The sequence below is a fragment of the Xenopus tropicalis genome, chromosome 2, assembly GCF_000004195.4.
Source record: "Xenopus tropicalis strain Nigerian chromosome 2, UCB_Xtro_10.0, whole genome shotgun sequence".
NCBI classification, from domain to species: domain Eukaryota; kingdom Metazoa; phylum Chordata; class Amphibia; order Anura; family Pipidae; genus Xenopus; species Xenopus tropicalis.
This window is the reverse complement of record NC_030678.2, coordinates 151,729,555-151,752,428: the sequence shown is the minus strand read 5'-3', so window position 1 is coordinate 151,752,428 and position 22,874 is coordinate 151,729,555. Positions and strand designations below refer to the sequence as shown.

Below are 22,874 nucleotides of genomic sequence, written 5' to 3'. Positions count from 1 at the left end.
CTGCAGTTGCGTTTATGTGAATTTCCGCGCAGGTAGTTTCACGTAAAATCCTGTTTATTAAATGTACTTGCATCTCGGTAGTTGCACTCAGTCCTCCCTGCCTTCCGTTCCAAATCAAGTGCAGTTGCACCTACTGCCACCTCTGGACCAGGCGGTAGCTCCTCAGTGCTGTGCGTCAGGGGCATCTAAACTAACAGGCGCCACTCTTGCGCTAAACACTGGAAATGATGCCAACTAGACTTTTAGTGGAATTGTTGATGCATCGGCTGCACCTGTATCAGGTACAGCTCCCCTTTGCAAATGCAATGATGCTGGAATTCTGAGAGAAAAAACACTGCATTATGGGAAAACCCGTTAACCAGAAAGCTTCAGTATGGGAAGGTCATCTCTATCTCCTTATCCAAAATTTTAAAACAGATTTCCATTTTCTCTGTAATAATAAAACAGTACCTGTACTTGATCCCAACTAAGATATAATTACCCCTTATTGGGGGCAGAACAGCCCTATTGGGTTTATTTAATGGTTAAATGATTCCCTTTTCTCTGTAATAATAAAACAGTACCTGTACTTGATCCCAACTAAGATATAATTACCCCTTATTGGGGGCAGAACAGCCCTATTGGGTTTATTTAATGGTTAAATGATTCCCTTTTCTCTGTAATAATAAAACAGTACCTGTACTTGATCCCAACTAAGATATAATTACCCCTTATTGGGGGCAGAACAGCCCTATTGGGTTTATTTCATGGTTAAATGATTCCCTTTTCTCTGTAATAATAAAACAGTACATGTACTTGATCCCAACTAAGATATAATTACCCCTTATTGGGGGCAGAACAGCCCTATTGGGTTTATTTCATGGTTAAATGATTCCCTTTTCTCTGTAATAATAAAACAGTACCTGTACTTAATCCCAACTAAGATATAATTACCCCTTATTGGGGGCAGAACAGCCCTATTGGGTTTATTTAATGGTTAAATGATTCCCTTTTCTCTGTAATAATAAAACAGTACCTGTACTTAATCCCAACTAAGATATAATTACCCCTTATTGGGGGCAGAACAATCCTATTGGGTTTATTTAAAGGAGAAGGAAAGTCCTTTTGGCATTTTACTGCCAATAGAATTGCCACATTAGTGCCACCTAGAACACTATATTTAGGTGTAAACATGTTTACAAAAAAGGAGACAAGAAATCCTGTGTTTCTTTTGATAGAGGACTGCAGGGTTTCTATAAGTGCTTATGGCTGTATTTACATAGACCTTTCTAATAACGCTTACTTAGTTTTTACCTTCCCTTCTTCTTCAAATCATTTTTTAGTGGACTTAAAGCATGAAAACCCAAATAACGAAAAGACTCCTTATCTGGAATGCTCCTGGTCCCAAGCATTCTGAATAACAGGTCCCATACCTTTACTTGTGGCTGTAAATGAGCCCTATAGTGTGTTTTGTGCAACTGCCCTAACAGCTGTGCAACTCAGGATTATGGGGTGTATTTATTAACACTGGAAACTCATAGCAACCAATGTTGCTATCTTTGCTTTTGTTTTCTAACTTGTAGGTGACCGTTCAAATCCAATTGCTAATTGGCTGCTATGGGCAACATTTGCCTCCAGTGTTAATAATTACGCCCCTTTTTTGTGAGTAATTAGAGATCATTCCCTGCTGTTCCCTACTGTGAAACAGCAATTCAACAGAATAACACAAGAGAGCAGTTGGTATCTTACTTCTTTATTTACTGATTGATACATCTGACATCGGACAGAGTATATCTCAGATATTACAGTATATCCCCGAGAGCCAGCACACCAGAAGCACAGGATGAGATACAGTGACTACCTGGCCAGCAACACTACATATATAGTGATATACGCTCACAATGCTGTATGGAATAGCATGTGAGACCCAATCAGAACCAACTGTCCATTCCAGATCAGTGGCAGAGGACATGCCGGTACTTTCTGTTCTATATCCAGGTATCCAGAGATCTAGTTCTTTTTAATATTCTGGATTAAGTAAGAGGCCCATTACAACTAAGGGGGCGGGGTGCATTCCTGAATAAAAGAGCTGGCAGGGTCAGTGGCAGAGGCTGCTAGATCCCTATATATGTCAGAACGACAGTCTTTATCTCTAACTCACTATACAAAAAAACAAATATAAAAATCTTCCCCCTTACAATGCAGTACAGAGCAATATGGGAACCAGGAAGGAAAAAGAGAAATCTAAAAATAATTAAATAATTCTTTAAAAAACAAAAAACACATAAATTGTCCAAAACGTACCGTATTTAAGTGCATGGACCCGGACTACTTTGCTTCTCCATCTGAGAAGCCGACAGAAAGAAAGTAACACTCCGTTCCGCCCTTATTCTTCTAGTCAGTACTAGTGAAGTGCTCTCTCCATAGAAACAGTATGTACATTATATTTATATATAAAAAACACATGAACATCTAACCATGACACTAAAAACACAGTACTAGTGAAATGCATATATTTACAAGGCAAATAGTTACCTGCTGACAAAAATGGCAACAGTAAGGCCTGAAGATGATTGGCTCTTTTATAAAAGGGCACATTGTTCATGCAGCTATACATGGGCTTTGCTTGCATATCAGCCGGCTCTGTAGCACTAACCCATGGGTGTAAATAAAGCAAATGCTAATGGGGGGCCCAGGTCTCAATCATTATCCCCCAAGTAACCTGATATAAGGTTATTACTTGTAAGGTTTTTAAAGCAAGGAGTAGGGAACTTGAAGGAGTGTATTTAGAATCTACTTTTTCCTGGCAGGGCCACCATCAGAAATCATGGGCACCCATACTACTGGGTTCTTAGCCCTTTGCCCAGCTGGGCCACCTTGTGTAATGCCCACTGAGTAGAATGGTAGCCCAGACCTACCCAGGACATGCCCTATTTTACCAAACACCCACTCCTGGTCCAAACCCGCAACCCGACCCGCCACCCCACTATGGGCCCTACCCTGGCCCACTACCTGAACCCAGGATCCGCATCACTCTGGAGGTGGATCAGACAGGTAAAGATAAAAGAAATGCATTCCTTTAAAAGCCAAACGCCACCCAAAACCCAACCATTTTGTGGGTATTCAGCCGGTCCCCAACCTGCTTCAGGTCTCTAGGCCAAACCTCATTCCATGTTATAAAGTCCTATTCTTTTTGGGAGCCATAATTCAGGACCACCATGTATGTACAGGCTCTCCACTGTGATGGGGGGACTCTGACTGGCCTCCCACCTGTCCCCTTCGATGGTGGCTCTGTTTCCTGGAATGAGAGTGTGAAGTGAAGCCCCATATATATATGGGGCGGGGGACGCAGAACACCTGAAAGTCAGAGCTAAAAGGATTATGATAAGTCATGGGTTATGGAGCCTTTTGTGCAGATATGTGTGGCTAGCATTATGTGCTCTTTTATATAAGGGCAAGCTAGTACAGTATGCCATTGCTTGCCATATGTGGCTGCAGAGAGTTTACGATACAGAAGAGATTGGATTATGCGGTGAGCCCATCTGTGTCAGAACCTTGTCCAGCCACTGCAGAGGCCCGTGTAAGTGGATCTCAATCCAGCAGGGGGTGCTAGTTACATCCTGTCGGTGGTACTCGGCTCCCCATCCCTACAATCAAACAAAACATGGTTACCGAGGGTCACAGGGATAGGACAAATAGTGTTTCATGTAGATCAGCACACACTGACATCTATACATAATAATTAGGCACTATACATTCATTCCTACTCTTCTCTGTGCTTGGGAGAAAGGGATCACATGTACCACAATATCAGATCCCAGCTGCAGCCTGGAGAGGTCTTAAAGGGAACAGAAACCCATAATATGATGCTAAGCGACTTTGCAATACACATTCATTACTAATCTTCAGTGATTATTTGTACATCTAATTGCTACTAATAGCAGAATCTGCCTGTCCCTTGGGATTCTCGCAGCACTGCAGTTTGTGACTAATGAAACAATGTAGCAGAAGGCAACTGAGTGAAGCATGCAAGGAACTGGTTGATTTTTTTTTTTTTTTGCAACACTGTTTTAAGAGTCAGAATCCAAGGTACAGACAAACCCTGCTTTCAGCTGCAAACTATTAAATGTCATTGTTTTTGCAACGCTGTTTAGATTTGAACTTTCTGTTGCGTCCTAATCATCCTCCTGTCACCAAACCCGCTATCTAATTGCTAAGTTCAGTGACCCCCAGAAACCTTGTGCCGCAGATCTATTACCTTGCCCCATAGTGGGCCAGTAACCACACAGTGGGGCAGCACAGATCAGAAAGGGAAACAACATTTTCTTATTTTACTAGTTCATTAATCCTCTATTAATGCAACTTTTCATTCATTGCTTGTTAATTATTGGGGCTTAATGATGCCATTGGGTGTTAGAGCTCAGTGCTGCCAATTAGTGCCAAACACCACGTAGCACAGAATGGGACTTGACCACTCAAATAGTCACATCTGACAAATTGAGATAATGATCACAGCAGTAAATGTCAATTCATTAAACATGTTACTGACCGGCAGGAACAAGAACTGACACTAATAAAGTACGTATACAAACTGAAATGTTATTGTAGGAAGTGCTTCTATATAGGAAATGTAAGGTTCAGGCATTTCAGGGATTTGCTGATTACTTAGGTTGGTGAGTGAGATCTTGTTGCTAGGGAGGGATATCAGTTTCCCCATGCATGCCATGATACCAGGAGAATTTACTTAATGTGAAATAATTTCCCAGAAAGGTCAGAGCCAGAGCCAAGTATATTCCCAGTATAACATTTCCAAAAGGAAAGCCCCTTGGAATAGCTGATAAGAACCAATGATAAAATGCAGAGATGTCTGGTTTGCAGCATCTGGCTATTTCTGTTGATGCCGGGAGATGTAGTCAGCTGCGCTTGTTCCAACACAAATACTTTAAAAAAAATATTCAGGCGTGCTCATTGTCGTGTTAGTCCTTTTATTGCCGTGTTAGTCCTTCCCAAATATTTCTGCTTATCACAAGATGGATGTGAGAGAATCCTATCTACAGGGCACCCCAATGTTAGGTGTCACACAGCAGGCCTAGCCAGACCTGAGTAGGAAAGATGGGCAGATTAGCTCATGAATAGCCATGCCTTTGATGGTGATGAAAAATTAGGAACCGCTTAATAAAGGACAGCAAAACTTTCCCTCCCACCATTGTTTTGAAAAAGGGACACTAAAAAAGACATTTTTTAGACTACCTGGTGCAGGGAGGGATGTGGGACCTAATAATCCTTAATCCTTTGCAGATAAAGGAAAAAAGGACAAACTGCAAGAAGCATCACTATCATAGTGGCCCTAGCCATTGCCTAGATGAACAGGACACAGTACCCTCATCCAATGAGAAGAGCAGACAACCACCCTGTCATTCTAATCCCAGCTCTGTTCATACTGAATGGATCACTGTATTCCTTTAAAGTGGTTGTTTAATTTTTAGTATGCTGCAGACATTGATATTACAACTGCAATTGTTTTTTGTTTATTTTTTGTGGTTTTTCAGTTATTTCGCTTTTTGTCTACCAGCTTTCCAGTTTGGAATTTTAGCAGTTATCTGGTTTCAAGGGTCCTGCTTACCTTAGCAACCAGGCAGTGATTTAAATAAGAGACTACAGTAGGAGAGGTGCTAAGTAGAAAGATAAGTAATAACAAAAATAATAAAACTGTAAGATCACAGAGCAATAGTGTTTGGATGTCGGGTTCAGTGACCCCCATTTTAAAGCTGGAAAGATGTAGAAAACGAAGCCAAATAATTCATAAACAATAAAAAATAAAGACCAAATGCAAAGTTACATTCTATAACATACTAAAAGTTAACATAAAGGTGAACCACCCCTTTAATGTAGGTTAGGAAGTAACTGTGACCATTTCTGGTTTATCATATATAAGAGTGAAGTGTATGTGCTGGTTACATGCAGAGCCTTGGGCTCAGTGGAACTGCTGGTTAGAGAGAACTCTCCTATGCCCAGTCGTATAAGCCAACTTGGCTGACATAAGCATCCCTTTTATCTGATTGGTACGTTATGTCCCTGTTTATCAAAAAACATTCATTCCTCAGGTTTCCGATAGAATGGGTAATATAAATAATGTATATGTGTAACAAAAAGCCACACTGGGAGTGACTGCAGCTTCTTCGCTGTCGGCTTCTGTCCAGAGATGAACCATTGTGCACTCCATGCGGATCCCAATGCAGGCAGCCAGCTGTTATCATTCTCTGTATTTGTGCCAAATAATCTCCATTATTCCTAAATCTGTATTGGAATAACATTGGTTGATGGCGTCTGATACAGAGCGACAGAGCTAAGTTCCTTTCTGTAGAGCACAGGTACTAAAAGGAACTCAAACAGGAACAGGGATTCGGCATTCTGCAAGTGAATTTACTATGCACATAGATTTTCATTTTCAATGACTTTTTGTATTGTAGAGGCTTAAGGGACAGTCCATCATTTTAGGTATTAAAATTAAAATACAAAACATCTGCTTTATTCACATAATTCAAAGAATTGTGCAGCAGAACAGTACTGCTTAACGCCACGTGACCACGAATAAATAACACCTTGACATAACTAACAGACATAGGTCTGTTTCAATCCAGAACACCCTCCTCCCACCCCAGCCCAATAACTTTAATAGCTTGGCACCAATGAAAAGGCAATTAAATATATAACTACTGCACATGTACAGAAGCAAATATTATTTGCCTAAATACTGCAACAGCACCACCTACTGTCCAGAGAGTGAAGGTGCCAGGCTGTAAGTCTCAGTCTCCCAATGCAAAGAAAAGGGCAATATACAACAAGAATATAATCATTTTATACACATTTAGGGGAACATAAATAAAAGCAATCTGGATCTAAAAACTGGGAATACTGCACTTGATTATCAAAAATAAGGCTAGCTAATGACCAACATCAGCACATTTTTGGAAAACAAAAACAGGCACATATGGAACTGAGGACTTACTTTGACAAAGCTCATTCGAATGGTGCACATCTTCGTCAGTTCATAAACAACCTCAAAGCCTTGGTTAACTGACTGGGAAAGAAGTTGGGCAAAGAGCTGGTTATTAAATATCTTCAGACTGCAGCCACTGGGGATCTTGCAGACGGTGGAAGGATGGAAGCCATGCTGGTAATTGCAGTTGCGGCTCTGTACGAAAATGCTGCTGTCACTCACACATTCTGCATACACCTCGCCTCCCACGTAGTAAAGATGAACCCCTGGGCACAACATATGATAAAATATTAGAGGTACAATGTCCTCACCAGCTACAGTGCTTCTTACAAACAGGAAATCTGCTGATGTCAGAATGAAATTTTTATTTAAATAGTAAAACTTGGTTTCTTTTATAGGAGCAATTGAGGACACATGGTTAAAAAAGAAGTGCATTGAAACTATGCTGGAAATTAGATGTTAAGGTAAACTGGAGTTTTATGGGGCAGTTAGAGAAACTTTCCAGCTTGAGCTCATTTCATCACTTAGTAAACACAACCCTTTAGGATGGGTGCTTGGAGTGATGTGCTGTCTGGCGTGCCTAACAACTCCTGTCTTGGATACAGAGGGATGTAGTGGGGATGGGAAATGTCTTAGTGGAAACTTGGGAAAAATTCAATCATGTAGGATCCATGAATGAGGGGGAACTGTTAGATTTAAGGGGTTGAAGTAAAGCTATGCTGCTGGGGAGTTTTTACTGCTGGGGCTAAAGTGAACTGAGAATCTGCAATACTGGGAGGTGGGGGTTTAATCCTGCAGCAAGATTTTGATTGGGGAAGGAGCTGATAAGAATGAGATCAGACAAGGGGGTGCACAGGATGGAAGTATTGTACTCTGCCATGTGTTCACTGGGGCATTATAGATGGAGTTGCCACTGAGTTTATCCTTTAGTGTAGGGTTATAATTGATTACAATGACACTGTGTTTATCCTGCTGTGCATTCTGGGCTTATTTACAGGAAATTAGCAATTTGTTCTGGGCTATTATACATGAAACTGGCACTACTATACATGTAATTGCCACTGAATTTATCCTGCCATGTGTCCTGGGGTATTATACATGTAATAGGGCCTGGGATATATGCAATATGTGTAGAAAATATCTTTAATTAGCCTGCCGAACACAAATACCACCCTCTCCCTTTGGGAGGATGTTCTTAGTAACTGCACATTAACAACAGCATTAGTAAATAGAACTAGAGCCTTTTTTTTCGATGGCGTCTTTAGACAATACTGTTACAGTAGAAGGCCAGGAGGATATTTCTGCTCCCCTATAACGAATCAGACTATTGTCTGGGGAAAAAATCTATATACCTGTAGAGCTGCCCTGAAAAGCCAAAACAAACGTACCTTTCCCAATGTGCCTGCGGGTATTCTCAATAGTGGAGTTGCGGTTGACATTTGACAGAAGCCCTAAGCAGAATCTGTTTTTATTATTAGAGGGGTCCGTGAATCCATCAATGAGGACGCTGCGTGAGGAGGCCTGGAAGGTCTCCCCTACTCGGTTATTCAGTTCATAATAAGCAACAGAACACCAATGCAGAGGCTCTTCGTAGCAAACTGGGCGAAAGTCTGGAAAACAAAAACGTACATATATAAAAAGGCACCACTGGCAAAAAGTCCATTTGTTGTTATTAAAGCTGTACTGTAGCCTTACAGCCCAGTTTGGGAGCACTGTGGCTTGAAAACCATTATTTTCAACAAAATTAGCATTTTTGTATTTAAATTTCAGGCACAAGGGATTGTTTGTTGCTCTGTACAGTTACAGTTAGTTAAAAACCAGTGTATATACATATAAAACAGTGTACCTCTGTTTAGTGCCGACAGAACTAACTGGCATGCAGCTGGGTCTGCAGTGGGTCTGTTTTGATTTCCTTGAATGTCTGGAGCATTATATGGCGGAGGGGGTGTCTCTGCAAATACAGAAAGAATCATTCACAGATCAATACATTAAACATCCAAAATTGATAAATGTGTCAAACTTTCTAGATGCTCCATTTTAATCCCCCTTAATCTCTGTTCTTCACTGTGTCAGGGACAAGGATTTCCCTTAAGCACACCTCAAGACCTCTGGCAGAAAGGAGGACCTGGTATTTAAACACGATAATGTTAACTGGAGGCTCTTACTGGATACTGGATACCCTCTTACTTTCTTTAAATCCCTTGGGACTTAAAAGATGGCCTGACCCCATATGTTCTCTGGTTATGCCGCCTCTTTGTAAAGCTCATCTCACCGTAAGTGTGCCCTCTGCGTGAAAATAGGGGTGCACTCTTCCACTTTTGCCAAGGATCTTAGTAAATAACCCCAATTGTTTTGTTGTTGCCTATAGAGAATTTTTAGGCCAAGTCAATATAGGCAGCTTACAAACCACATTCGTCATAAATGAACCACTTTGTTTTCTTCAGTTGTCTCATATACAAACCCAGAAATACAAATAAACTAAACTCAAAAACGAAAATAAAACATAATTTGACAAACTTTAAGCAGTGAGACCAACCTGTGATCTGGTATGGGCTTCCTGGGTCAGCGGAACTCTGAGGGGAATCTGGATAGCCCACCGTGGTTGGGGACTGAGGGAAGATGTTGCTCGGTGAGGAAGAGAATGGAGTGCATGGGGGCTGCTGCTGGAAAGACTCTGGGAAAGTTGCATTGTGCGGCATAAGTGGTTCATTATTAAGCGAGGTGTTTCGGAACTTTGCTAGAAGGCTTAGCTGTGGGTTGAACTCGCTGTGTCTTGGAACAAGCACTGGTGGTAACACTGAAATAATAAAAGAGAGAACATGAAATACAATTTAATCCAATTTATATTGCTAAAATGCTGCTATCTTTGTACTGTCCTTCTTTCTTTAATGAGTCTGCCCTTTCTTTATGTAGTCATATATAGGAATAATTAAACATGCCTTAGTGATATTTCTGACTTTCATGCTTGGAAACTAAAAAGCATAAATAAAAATAGCACAGCATATTCTAAATTATAATGTGGAGAAGGTGCAAAAACAGTGTGAAAACGCTTAACTGTGGAGGTGATTTCAAAGGATAAATGAAAGTTTTTTTTAATTGGGTGCAGCTATACATGTAGGGTTGAACCCTAGTAATGAAAGATGGTGTGGTACACAAAAACTGGGGATGGCAGCTAAGAACCACATGGAAGAATACATAACTGACTGTGGGAGCGCTCCATTTGTTGAACTGGCAGCATCCAGCCTGCAGGTCTAATATGACCCGCACTAAACTCATGGCAATCTTGTATCCCAGATAGCACAGCCAAGAGGAAGAGGAGAAGCACAGAAAAGCAGACAAAGGAGAGTGCAGTGCAAACAATACAGGAAAAGGAATTAAATAGGTGGAGGGCACAAGGAAAACATTTTATTGGGATTGAGCAAAGAGCGAACAAGAAAAGAGGAGAAAAGAAATGAAAAAAACCATAAAAACAATTTTAAAAAAGTGTACTGGGAGGAACAATAACAGAGGAACATAGGAAAACAGAATGGGGCAAGAAATACAATGCAGGGGAGAGCAAAGCAGCAAGGTGAGGAGGAGAGAATAAGTTTGCAGGTGGAAACAATGAGAGAAGGAAAAGGGAAAGAAAAAGCAGAAAGGGGAGAGGAGTGAGAAGAGGGACAGAAAGTGCCTGGGACAGAGAAAGCCAAAAGAGTAAAACAAACAAAATAGGGGGAGAGAAACTAAAATGGAAAAAAGAAGAAAGACTGGAACAAGTAGAAAGAGCAGCATTTAGATGAAGAAAAAGTCGAAAGAAAGACAAACAGAAGGGGAACCCACCTCAATTTCCCCCTTATCCTTCATACCTCCCCCCCTCCCAAATGTTTTTGACTGCACTGCATACTTACCTTGCACCATGGGATACCCCAAAAGGTGCACTTTTGTACATTGTTATACTAAATGCAAAATAAAAATGATTAAAAATAAAAAGAAGGGGACCAGATTTTATTTTAATTCTTAACTATTTAATCTTTAGTTCTGCTTTCTACAGCTTGTAATGTAAAATCAGCCTCAAAACTGATGTTGTATCAAAAGGCGCTCTCCTGCTTTGTACAGGTTCAAACCATCCTATTTCTCCTGATCTAAATTTTATTACTCAAGCAAGGTGAAAATTCATGGCAGTTTTTTTAACATGCAAATATTTAATGGGCAACTTAATATTTTTTCACTCATGAGAAAATGCTAGAAAAGTATGAAACATGCAGGAAAATTCTTTACTCTCAAATTTTTGTCAGTTTTTTAAAAAGTTCATAAATCTGCCCCTTATTGTTTTTAATATTTTCTCTTACTCATCTAACTATTCCCTATCCTATTTACCGCCAATCTGCCATTCCAACCCCCGCTGATAACAGTATGAATTTCAAACCAGAGAGATGCTACTGACTACAACATACAGAAGGTATTTTAAAAGGTGAACAACACTTTAATGTTAGCACCACCGCACACTATTGTAGCATTCACTAATTTCTGAAATTTCTGTGTGAGTATCAGCAGTATATTTAGCACAGTATGTGCCACGGATCCATAATTTAATGCTTAAGCTAAAGGGAGGCTGCTATCACTGAGCGCCGACCCACATAGCCTGCCTAGATTAAATGTATAAAAACACATGTAAATTAGATGAAAACATTGATATGGTAAATAAAAATCTTTATATAGTCAGTTCCAAGACATAACCCCCTATATAAGATATAGAAGAAGAAGTGAAATACTGATAAGGCAGAAGAAAGCACAGGGTAAGGGAACAAAAAATAAAGCAGAAAACAGACACTTTGTGGCATTATGTCACTTTAAATTCCCATATGTAAAGTAAATACTGACATTTGTATTCAGCAACCAGTATGGCGATACCTCCCTTCTGCAAGGGTTTTCTATCCCACCATAATTTGCTCACCTGGTGTTTCCACCCTACGGTAATGGTAGGGATTTATGCACACATCCTTCTGCTTGGAGCCAAAAGGGAACTCACAGCATTCCATGGGTTTCAGCTCATGATGGGATTGCAGATCAGGCCACCTCCAAACCCGGCAATAGATGACATGGGGGAGACCTTTGCGATGGGACACCTGTAACCTCCCATCCAGTGAACGCGGGATGGTGACACATTTACTAGGCTGCCCCGGACAACTTAAAGCCCTTTCCAGTTCTTCCATTGCCCCTTTCTTCTTCTTCAGTTTCTTCACAAGCGAGTCCACCGCTTTCTCTGCCCATTTTTCTTCTTCGTCTCCTTGCTTCCAGCCAAGCAGCCGTTTGACAGCAGGGCTAGTGAAGGAGAACAAAGAGCTGATGGGAGTGCTGGCGTGCATAGGATTAGCTGAGTTTACCTTCAGATCAAACCAGGATGAAGTCTAAAGAAGCAGTGAGTACAGGCAGCAAGAAAACTTTCACTCGTTCTTCAATGTAAAAACACCTCTGGGAAAAACTTATACATCTCTCAAGGATTTGGCCATATGTCCTAGCAAAGAAAAAATAGCTGCAATTAGATAATAAGTATAACACTGTATATTATATTATTATATATTATTATACATAACATATGTATACATCCTAAGAAAATCTGCATTAAAATATTATTCAGCCAGAAAAAAAACTTCCAAATGAAACAAAGCACAAATCAGTCCCTCCGAATTGTCCCCCTGCAACCTGATAAACTGGTTGAACATAAGGTTCTATGCCATTAATGACTAATTTGGTCCCAGATTTTCAATAGATGCAACAGTTGGCCAATGTACAGCTGTATCTCCTTTATACACCAAAGTGACTGGTTTACTTGTTGTTAGGACTATAAATATAATAACATAAAATAAAATTAACAGACACAAATAATGACAATAAAAAGCTACCCTCGGAATGAATACTATTTTAAAATTATGCAGAATAGAAAGAAAACGAAAAATGGAAAAAAAAAAACCAATGGTAAACTGTTTAAGAATAATACTGCATACATCATGCTACAAGTTCTAAGGTTAACTTTCTCTTGTATCGTCATGAATAAGGTGCTATATACCCATTAATTACCAAAGCATTCCTGCAACATAGCAGTTAGTCTGGCTTCTCTATGCACTAATAAAGAACAAAAAACCAGCCTGCCAATGACATCAGCAAGAACCTGAACAGCACTGGTACTAATGGAAATAAATCCAATGGTGTAAATTAGCAAAAAGGCCAAGGAGCAGCCATTGTGTGTTGGTAAGAGAGCTCTATACTACACAGTTGTTTTTACACATAAAGCTCAAAACTGATGTTTTGTTTAGGCAGAAGCCCGCTACAGTGTTTTATTGTCATATTTAAAGGACACAATCTGGCGTGGCATACCGTCCATTAGCGGTGGCCTCAATCACTGATAACAGACTTCCAACACGCAGAACTTTTATGAGCAGTAAGTTATAAGGACTATTCGGTTTGCATGATGCTTTCCTATACATTCCTGTATGTAGCTGCATGGACAGGCACAACGTTGCCCTGAGTGCGGCTACAAAAGGCAGAGGCGGTCTGAAAATGCACGCATTAGAGTTTTTTCAGACTGATTTCTGCTCTATGTAGCTGCACTCAAACTGAAGCTGTGCCTGCCCTTGCAGCTATACACAAGAGTGAATAGGAGTGCATCCGCTTCTGTTCGTATGCCTACAAAATCGTGGCGGGACTGTGGCTGTGGGATAGAAGGTATTGTAGGGAGAGATGGTGCCTATAGTAGCAGTGGGGGGATAATAACCTCTGGGAAGGGACTGGGGCTGTGGGATAGCAGGTATAGTAGGGAGAGATGGTGCCTATAGTAGCAGTGGGATAATAGCCTCTGGGAAGGGACTGTGGCTGTGAGATAGCAGGTATAGTAGGGAGAGATGGTGCCTATAGTAGCAGTGGGGGGATAATAGCCTCTGGGAAGGGACTGTGGCTGTGGGATAGCAGGTATAGTAGGGAGAGATGGTGCCTATAGTAGCAGTGGGGTATAATAGCCTCTGGGAAGGGACTGTGGCTGTGGGATAGCAAGTATAGTAGGGAGAGATGGTGCCTATAGTAGCAGTGGGATAATAGCCTCTGGGAAGGGACTGTGGCTGTGGGATAGCAGGTATAGTAGGGAGAGATGGTGCCTATAGTAGCAGTGGGATAATAGCCTCTGGGAAGGGACTGTGGCTGTGGGATAGCAGGTATAGTAGGGAGAGATGGTGCCTATAGTAGCAGTGGAGGGATAATAGTCTCTGGGAAGGGACTGTGGCTGTGGGATAGCAGGTATAGTAGGGAGAGATGGTGCCTATAGTAGCAGTGGGATAACAGTCTCTGGGAAGGGACTGTGGCTGTGGGATAGCAGGTATAGTAGGGAGAGATGGTGCCTATAGTAGCAGTGGGGTATAATAGCCTCTGGGAAGGGACTGTGGCTGTGGGATAGCAGGTATAGTAGGGAGAGAAGGTGTCTTTAAATTAAAATTAAGGCTTTAAAATTAGGCATAATCAAAGCCTCTGGAAAAATTACACTGGGGGTAAAACAAAAATGGCCGATCACACCTTTTTCGCACTTAGCATTCCTATAGTAAATAGTAAGTATAGAATCATATTTCTTTATTTCTTGAATAGTCATATTGAGGTTACACAGGCAGTGATTACCAGTATGACCACACCTCATCCATACTCAGAGCTCTATGCTTTTTCAGCCTTGGATAGAAATGCAAACAATAGCCAGCATGATATCACTATAGTGCTAGAGAGTCACTCATTAATACCATTGAATACAAGTAAATAAATACAATGACAATAAACTGCAAGAGAAAAAAGTAAACTGTCACAATGCTATTTCTCAACCACAACAATGCATATTCGCCCCCTTCCCTGTCCGTCCGTCTGTCTGCCAGCATGGGACTGTCTAATACAGAACAAAGCCACCTCTACTTTTTATTCTTTCCCACGAAAGCCTGGGGCTTATTTTGTTAACATACTTGAAACTCGATGTCTCGGGTAATATAAACACCTTCCCACAGGGACACAGAAAGGTGAGCGCCATGCACAGCTGCACTTACACGAGCGACAGATACAGATGACGCCCTTAAGCGAATCATCTGATCTACACAAAAATGCAATAAAGGAAAAGAAAAACTGTATGCACAGGGGACAGGCAAAATATTGGGCACACTCAATAAACCGAATCACTAGGTTTGTTGCTGGGCTGGTACTCCTGTTAAGGAAAGAAAAGTTTGGATTGCAGCAACGCATTTTACTCCACTTTTGTGAATAACCCCCACTAACTTTGCCTCTTCCTAACACCCTGCAATAAACAACTGTGTGTTTCTCCACTGTATAAACAGACTTGAATTAAAGTGCCATATCCAGCCCATTGGCCTAGAGTAGGAAAGCCTTATATACCATATTATACGCATTGTCCATTGGGCTGTATATTTCAGTGATGTCTTGGCATTCAATCAACCTCGGACATGGTTGACTTTACATTTTTAACCAGCCTTCCTCTGCCTGATTAGACCAGAGGAGAAAGCATTCACAGGAGAATATATACAGGAAAGTCCTTGGGCACACAGAGCAAGGTCACAAAGGCAAGGGAGGCTTATTGTACAAAACTTCCCCTCTGGCAAGTCAGGATAAAGGCTCCTGCCACATTTTTTAAGGGCCTTATGTCTAAGAACAGTAGTATTTATTTCAATCTGTACAAAAAGAATATATATATATTTTATTAATGTTTTCTGTTTTAGGACACTCAGTGCTGATGCAAACAGGGCAGGCTGCGAAGGGTCTCTTCCCACTGACAGCAATGGGAAGCACTGTGAGTAGCTCCTGAATTGTAACAGCTACGTGCATGTGGATATCAGCAAGTCTGGACTGGGATTCATAATAGGCCCGCATTTTAACTACACATAGGTCTATACAGCCCCCCACCAGCCCAATAAATAGTGACTGTCTATGGCATCTTACAGCAGCCCCTCTGGCATTTGCCAGAACCCACAGATGGGATTCCATTCAGGGATCAGGTAGGCTTGGAAGTGTAATCTGCCAATGTGCCACGTTGCATGGAGCATGAGTAGATGAGCAAGTGGAGCCACGTGTCTCTGCATGAACAATTGGAACAATAGAAAGGCGGGCAGAGCATGTGTGGCCCTTCATGCACTCTTCGTCCAATCCACCTGTGGTTTGATCTGTACCAGATTGGCTTGCGTATGGCCCCCTTAGAATACAAAGTATGGTTACTAAATTTCTTTTTACTCGTTATAACAAGTGAAACACATTTTTTTCTTGACCTTTGATAAATCTGCCCTAGGCTATATTCTATATCAGAATCTTTTGTTGAAAGCTTCCGTTTGTGCTATCGCCAGTAATATTATGCAGTGTGACTAATATGCTCTGATAGGGTATCTCCATAACAGCTTTGATATGAGTGGACTGGCTGAGAATAGAAACTGGGACGTTTCATGAAATGTTAACAAAGGGTTTAGAGAATCTAATCTCATGTTTGCTGCCTGCTGTTTTATGCTCAATATAATAATCTTTCAGCCCAAGACCTTGGTACAGCGCTCCAAGAAAGGGGAAAAGAATCATGCGCTGGGCTCAGGATTATTTGCAATAATTAAAACACTTTGATGCAAGGCAAATAGCTTTCTAATTGTTGTCTGGAAATGACTCCATTTCAATCAAATAACTACATTTTTTTAAAATGATTTCCTTTTTCTCTGTAATAATAAAACAGTACCTTGTACTTGATCCCAACTAAGCTACAATTAATCCTTATTTGTGCTCCAAGGATTTTTTGGTAGACTCAAGGTATGAAAATTCAAAGTACGGAAATATCTCTTATCCGAAAAAAAGTAAGAAAGTGTGTGTTTGTGTGAAAATAATGGTCCTCTGCGCAGAACTGAAATGTCGGTTTAACACTAACAGATATTTGCATGCATTTTTCATTATTTTTATATTGACATGCTTTTATTTTGGAAGTGAACTGCCACCATACACACACTCTCTCTATTCTATACATATATACATATAATATAAAGAAGAGGCCACAAACTGTGCTTGTATGACTTTGCTCTAGCTTGTAGCTATTTACTAAAGTTAGGCATTGGGATGTAGCTGTGACCAAATCATTAATTGTGCTGTCTTAATGACAGCTGTAAATATATTATTTCAAGCATTAGTACAATAGTACAATAGCTTTCATTGCTGTAGCCTCTGTCGCTGCATTTGTGTATGAACTGTATTGAATGCTTCAACAAGCCAAGCCAGTGGAGGGTTAACCTTACTACACTGCTGTAAATAACAGATGGGCTATGAATCACTGCTCACCACACTGTTCCCAGAAAGCTCTGATTCAGCAGCAAGGAATGATATATGGACTGACGGACTGATGTTATGGTTAAATCAGCACTAGACACAGGTTCTTACATCAATGCTATATCAATGCTGCAGAAAAAGGCTATCTAATGTGATTTCTACATTCCCCCCACCCCCAGCTTGATTACTGTACCACTGAGCTGCCCACAACCTCCTGAACAAGAGCCTGGGACTATGACAAAGAGACTAAATGGAAAGAGCAAATGTTATCATGACTTGAAACAAGTTCACTTGCCGTGGGCTATGGACTTCCATAGTACCCACAGAGCAGTAGGGGTACCCCTGCAGCATTGGCACAGCAGAGAGTAAATGTGGCTTAGTTCCCCCTGGGAACAGTAAGGATCTCCCAGCATCTTGTGAAAATATGCACCCAAATATGCACCCAACACCCTACAAGCTTTGAGGAAAATACTGCAATCTCAATAGTGGAACGTACAGTACTGAATCAAGCCATATGTGCTGGTACATTTTAGTGGGATATACAGTAATATCATCTGCATTCTTCAGCACTGTAAATTTGTAGTGGAATTTATATTATATCTGTATTCATCAATATACTGTCAATTTTTAATGGAATATACTGTAACAAAGGCTGAATTCTTCAGTACTGTAAATGATTAGAGAAATACACTCTAACACCATTTGTATTCCTGAGTTCTTAGTGGAATATGCTAACACTCTATTCTGTTCTACTATTACTGTAAATTCTTTGAGGATAATGCTATAACACCAGGCTTACATTGACACTACTGTAAATTCTTACAGGAATAGCCAGTAACAATATCTGTATTCTTCAGTACTGTTGTACTGTTGTAGAGGGATATACAGTAACATTATCTGTATTATAAAGCTGCAGTGAATATGCAGTACTGAATAATAACATATATATTTTTTAGTACTGTCAATTCTTAAAGGGACAGTATACAACCCTTTTCAACATAAGCTCAATAATTAGGGCATGTGCTGAACATACTCATTGCTAAATTAGAAATATTTATGTTTTTTGTTATATATCGTAACATAGGCTAAATGCTTCAGTACTGTAAATGCTTAGAGAATTATAGTGTAACACCATCTGTATTCTTCAGCACTGTAAATTCTTAGAACAATATTGATGTTAAGCCATCTGCATTCTTCATTAATGTACATTTTTATTTAAATACTCTCTAACACCATCTGTATTCATGAGTACTTACAATTCTTAGAGGAATATGGGGTCCAGCGCTTTTTTGATACAGTAAATCTGTAAATTCCTAGAAGAATATTATAACACCATATACATATATATTTTTTTTTATGTAAATTCCTTGAGGATAATGCTATAACATAAGACTTGCAGTGACGCTGCTGTAAATTCACAGTAGAATATGCTTGGCACATATTTACTGTGCATTCTGTAACACTGTCTGTATTCTTCAGTACTGTAAATTCTTAGAGGAATATGTTGTAAGACCAGTCCTGTTTGAAACTACCGTAAATTCTTAGGGGAATATGCTGTAATGCTATATATATATATATTTTTTTCTTTCAGTAATGCTATTCTGAGAGGATAACTCTAACAGTGTCTGTAATCTCCAGTACTGTAATGCAGCATGCAGTAACTCCAGACTTGCTTTGACACTACTGTAAATTCTTAGGGGAATATTCCGTAACACCAGACTGGGTTTGCACAGTTACCTTATGAGAGTTACTTTGTCCCAAAGTTTAATCCTTTACATTGGTGGTTTGGGACTATTTGGGTTCAAGCTGCCCCGTCCGGGCCAATAATTGTGTACAAGAACCTTAACTAATAACAGGTTAGAGATACAGTACTAGCTTTCCAGGAACTCACATCAACCAATCAGTTATCAGCTTTGAGCTGCCCTCTCATGAACACACCTAACCATAGCTTATTCTTGTGTGTATGTGTATATATATGTACATTAAAATATGCCACCCAGCCCTTAGTGGTGCATATAGCCTATAGGAAAACAGTAGAACCAAATACTATTTACTCCCTGAGCAAGAGGGCTATGTGTCTGATTCAACTGCACTGCATCTGAAGCAATTGCGTTAGTGGGGACAGGGTGGTTAACAGTGGGTCAGAGGGTCTGGGTCAGGTGTTTGCCTTATTTTTTTCTGTCTGACTGAACTGTGGAAAATTGATGCAGGGCACTGAGAGAACCTTGGAGCTACTGCCTGTCCCAGAGGTGGCAGAAACCTCAGAGTACCCCAGCCTTAATAGCAGCAACAGCGCTCAGTTCTGAACGGAAGGTTGGAAGAAGTGATTGGCCCTGAGCTGAACTATAAGGAATGTATTTTGACACAAGTACCTTTAATGAATGTTTGTTATGCATAACTGACTGTGGGGAAAGCTCAGGGACCCCAACTGCATTTGAGGACATACAAGAGCCCTCAGATCTTGGACTTTGGACAGCCCATTAGTTCATTTGAAATGCACTTGCGTCTGGGGTCTGGGTGCCGGTTCGGCAGGCCAAGGCAGCCCTTATCTCCTTCCTTAACGTAGTAGGTGGTAAGTACAGGGCTCCATTGCAGCCTGCGTCCGCCAGTGCTCCCTTACATTCACTTCACTTTAGGCAAGTTATAGGAAAGGTATGGGGCACCTGGGGGCAATCCTACATGCCTTGCAGACATCACTCTATTCATGGAAGTGACTGGAGAGTGCAGAGCTGGATGATTAGTACAGAAAATGGCAGGTTGCGACCATTTTTTATGTAAGCGTAAATGACCCTTATTATCTATAATTAGCTGGGTTTAGGACTGCTGCCCACTACCCAATGCAGATTGTTCCTTATGTCATTGGGGAGCATGTTTGATCATAGGCTGTCTGGGGCAGATACACACTCTGTCGCTTTAACATGGGCCACTTATTCTGTCTATACTTTGTATTTGTTTTATTGGACTTGGTGTTCTAACGGTGTTCTAACTTGGTGTGTGTGGTTTGTTGATTAGAACTAAGGATAGGTAGGTGGAATGCCATGATTGCCCTGCCACTGTACTGGGAGCTTTTACTGGCAGCTAATTGCAGCTGGTTGCTGGACCCTGGCAGAGCCATAAACTTGGCAGGCAGGGAAGCGGAAGAAAAACGAGGAGCGAGTAGGCTGCTCCTGCGTCACGGTGCTGTTTGTTGTAGAAATACAGAGGGATGCTGGCTCACAGATTAGCCAGAGAAATGCTCTGCTCCTGGCCGGCTCCTCCTTCCCCTCTCTCCTGATCACAATACTGGCGTCAGTTTGTCTCCTCTCCCCCGTCCCTCCCTCCTCTCCTACTGCAAATATCTAGCACACTGGGACCCAGGCAATGCCCTCCGTCCCCTTACCTAATGTTCCATGCCAGGCGGGCAGCCTTTAGTCTCGTCATTACCAAAAGAACCAACTCATTTATATATATATACAGTATATTACTGTACTGAAGATGATCACCCCATTGGGTAAGTGCTGCCGTTATACAGCAGAGGAAACAGAGAAAGAGGTGACTGATTAAAAGATAAATATATATAACCTTGTGGCATGACTCTCCTTAGAGCCTGGGCAAAATCCCAAGCATGGCACACCTTTATGTAGAATACATCCTGCCCATCTCTAGATAATGTTACACTGCAACTGCCAGCATCCCTTGATGTCCCCCACGCAGACTCAAAATACATTGAAAACACCCCCATCGTTTATAATCAATCCTGTAGTTCTTCAGTGACAGGGGATTCTAAGAGTTGTAGTTTAACAACATCTAGAGGGTGCAGGTTGGAAATCGCCCCAGTAAAAAGTTTCAGCCACATTATTCCACAGCAAAAAAAAAACTTGGTGGAACTGATTGTCCCTCTGTTCTTTGGGGTCCCAACAAAGATTAGAAAGTTCCTTGCACCCCCCCAAACAGCTCACTTGATGTAATGATTACCCTCAGGGGAATACCCTCAGTAAGGGCAGAAATGGAATAGAAATGGAATATAACTTTTATCTCATATCTGTTTACAGGGTTTGTGGTGTAAACAACAGTAACCACTGGGCCCCCCAGCACCAACAAAACCAGGGAAAGCTACCCCCACAAGCAGCACAGCCTGGGGCAGAGGGTCTGTTTGGCACCTATAGAATGGCATTGTGCCCAGTTATATAGCTGGCACCTATAGAATGGTATTGTGCCCAGTTATATAGCTGGAACCTATAGAATGGCATTGTGCCCAGTTAGATAGCTGGAACCTATAGAATGGCACTGCCCCAAGTTATATAGCTGGCACCTATAGAATGGCATTGTGCCCAGTTATATAGCTGGAACCTATAGAATGGCATTGTGCCCAGTTAGATAGCTGAAACCTATAGAATGGCACTGCCCCAAGTTATACAGCTGGCACCTATAGAATGCCATTGCCAGTGGCATTGCCCAGTTATATATCAGTTTGGCACCTATAGAATGGCATTGTGCCATGTTATATATAGTGGATATAACAGAGTGCCCATATTCCCCTGAGCTGCTGTGTCTGTACAAGTGGCACCCAAGGGAGCAATGTGAATGGGCCCCTGGGACAGTAGAAGGGGCTAAGGCTGGAGAGACACAGAGGGACATCCCCGGATAACTCAGGAGCTGAGCGCACTCACTGGCACACATTAAGCAGTAGATGAAAGCTGGCAGTGCCACTATCCCGGGCTGGGCACCCTGTGCCATTAGTCACTTAGCCAACTTTGGGCGCACTCTGGCCAAGTATTGAGTGAGGAATAAGTGCCGGCGCCTTACCTGTGTCTCTGCTGTGCGGGTCCCTCCGGCCTCAGTACATGCGGAGTGCGGGCTGCAGAAGGAGGAGCAGCGTACGGGCACAGCCAGGCGTCAGTCAGACTGGAGCCACCCTGCCGGCTCTGTCAGTGCGTATCACTGCGCAAAGCTGAGACCTGCAGGAGCGCCACAGTCTGGATCCTCACACGTTGTGCATCGGGGCAGCCTTGGGGGCGTGGCCTGGCCCAATCAAACGTCACACAGAGCCGCAGGGTCCTAATATTGAGAGACAGCGGCTGCTGGCACCAACTTCTGCCATTTACCGGCCCGACTGTCTGGGTGGGAGGGGCTTAAAACTACAATCACAACAGTAGTCCCTCCCACAGTGAGTGTTGCTGCGGCCGGACTCCCTTACTTGCTGGTTTATGTAGCAGGGGGTCCCGGAGCAAATTTTGCTCTATAGGCTCAGGAATATAGTAATAATGAGTAGCTACATTTCTAATAACAAACACCTTTACAGAAGATTAGAGATGCCCTGCAACAACTTTTACATATAAAGGGAAAATTATGTTTGTATTATGTCTGTCCCTTTTCATGAGGCTAAGCCTTGCAAAGGGGTGTAACTCGGTGTCCTTGCACCCCACAACTAATTCAGCCGCCCTCAATCCCCTGAGCACCCATGTGCTAGTGTTACTGACCCCCCCACCCTGCTCCTTCTATAGCTGTGCTAACTTCTCAGCCTCCCTAATGCCGCAACCCTTTAATACAGTTCTTCATGTTTTAGTGACCCCCCAACCATTAAATTATTCCTAAAACCATCAAAATATGTGTT

General features: G+C 41.6%; 1 protein-coding gene across 1 annotated transcript; it reads right to left on the bottom strand.

Moving 5' to 3' along the window:
* Window positions 1-1,716: 1,716 nt before the first annotated feature.
* Window positions 1,717-22,111, bottom strand: smad9 (SMAD family member 9). The gene is given in 7 exon segments (NM_001007478.1): window positions 1,717-3,626; window positions 6,989-7,245; window positions 8,368-8,589; window positions 8,826-8,930; window positions 9,516-9,776; window positions 11,913-12,473; window positions 22,067-22,111. Coding segments are annotated over 6 exon segments (1,401 nt in total). The 5' UTR covers window positions 12,325-12,473; window positions 22,067-22,111; the 3' UTR covers window positions 1,717-3,482.
* Window positions 22,112-22,874: the final 763 nt, after the last annotated feature.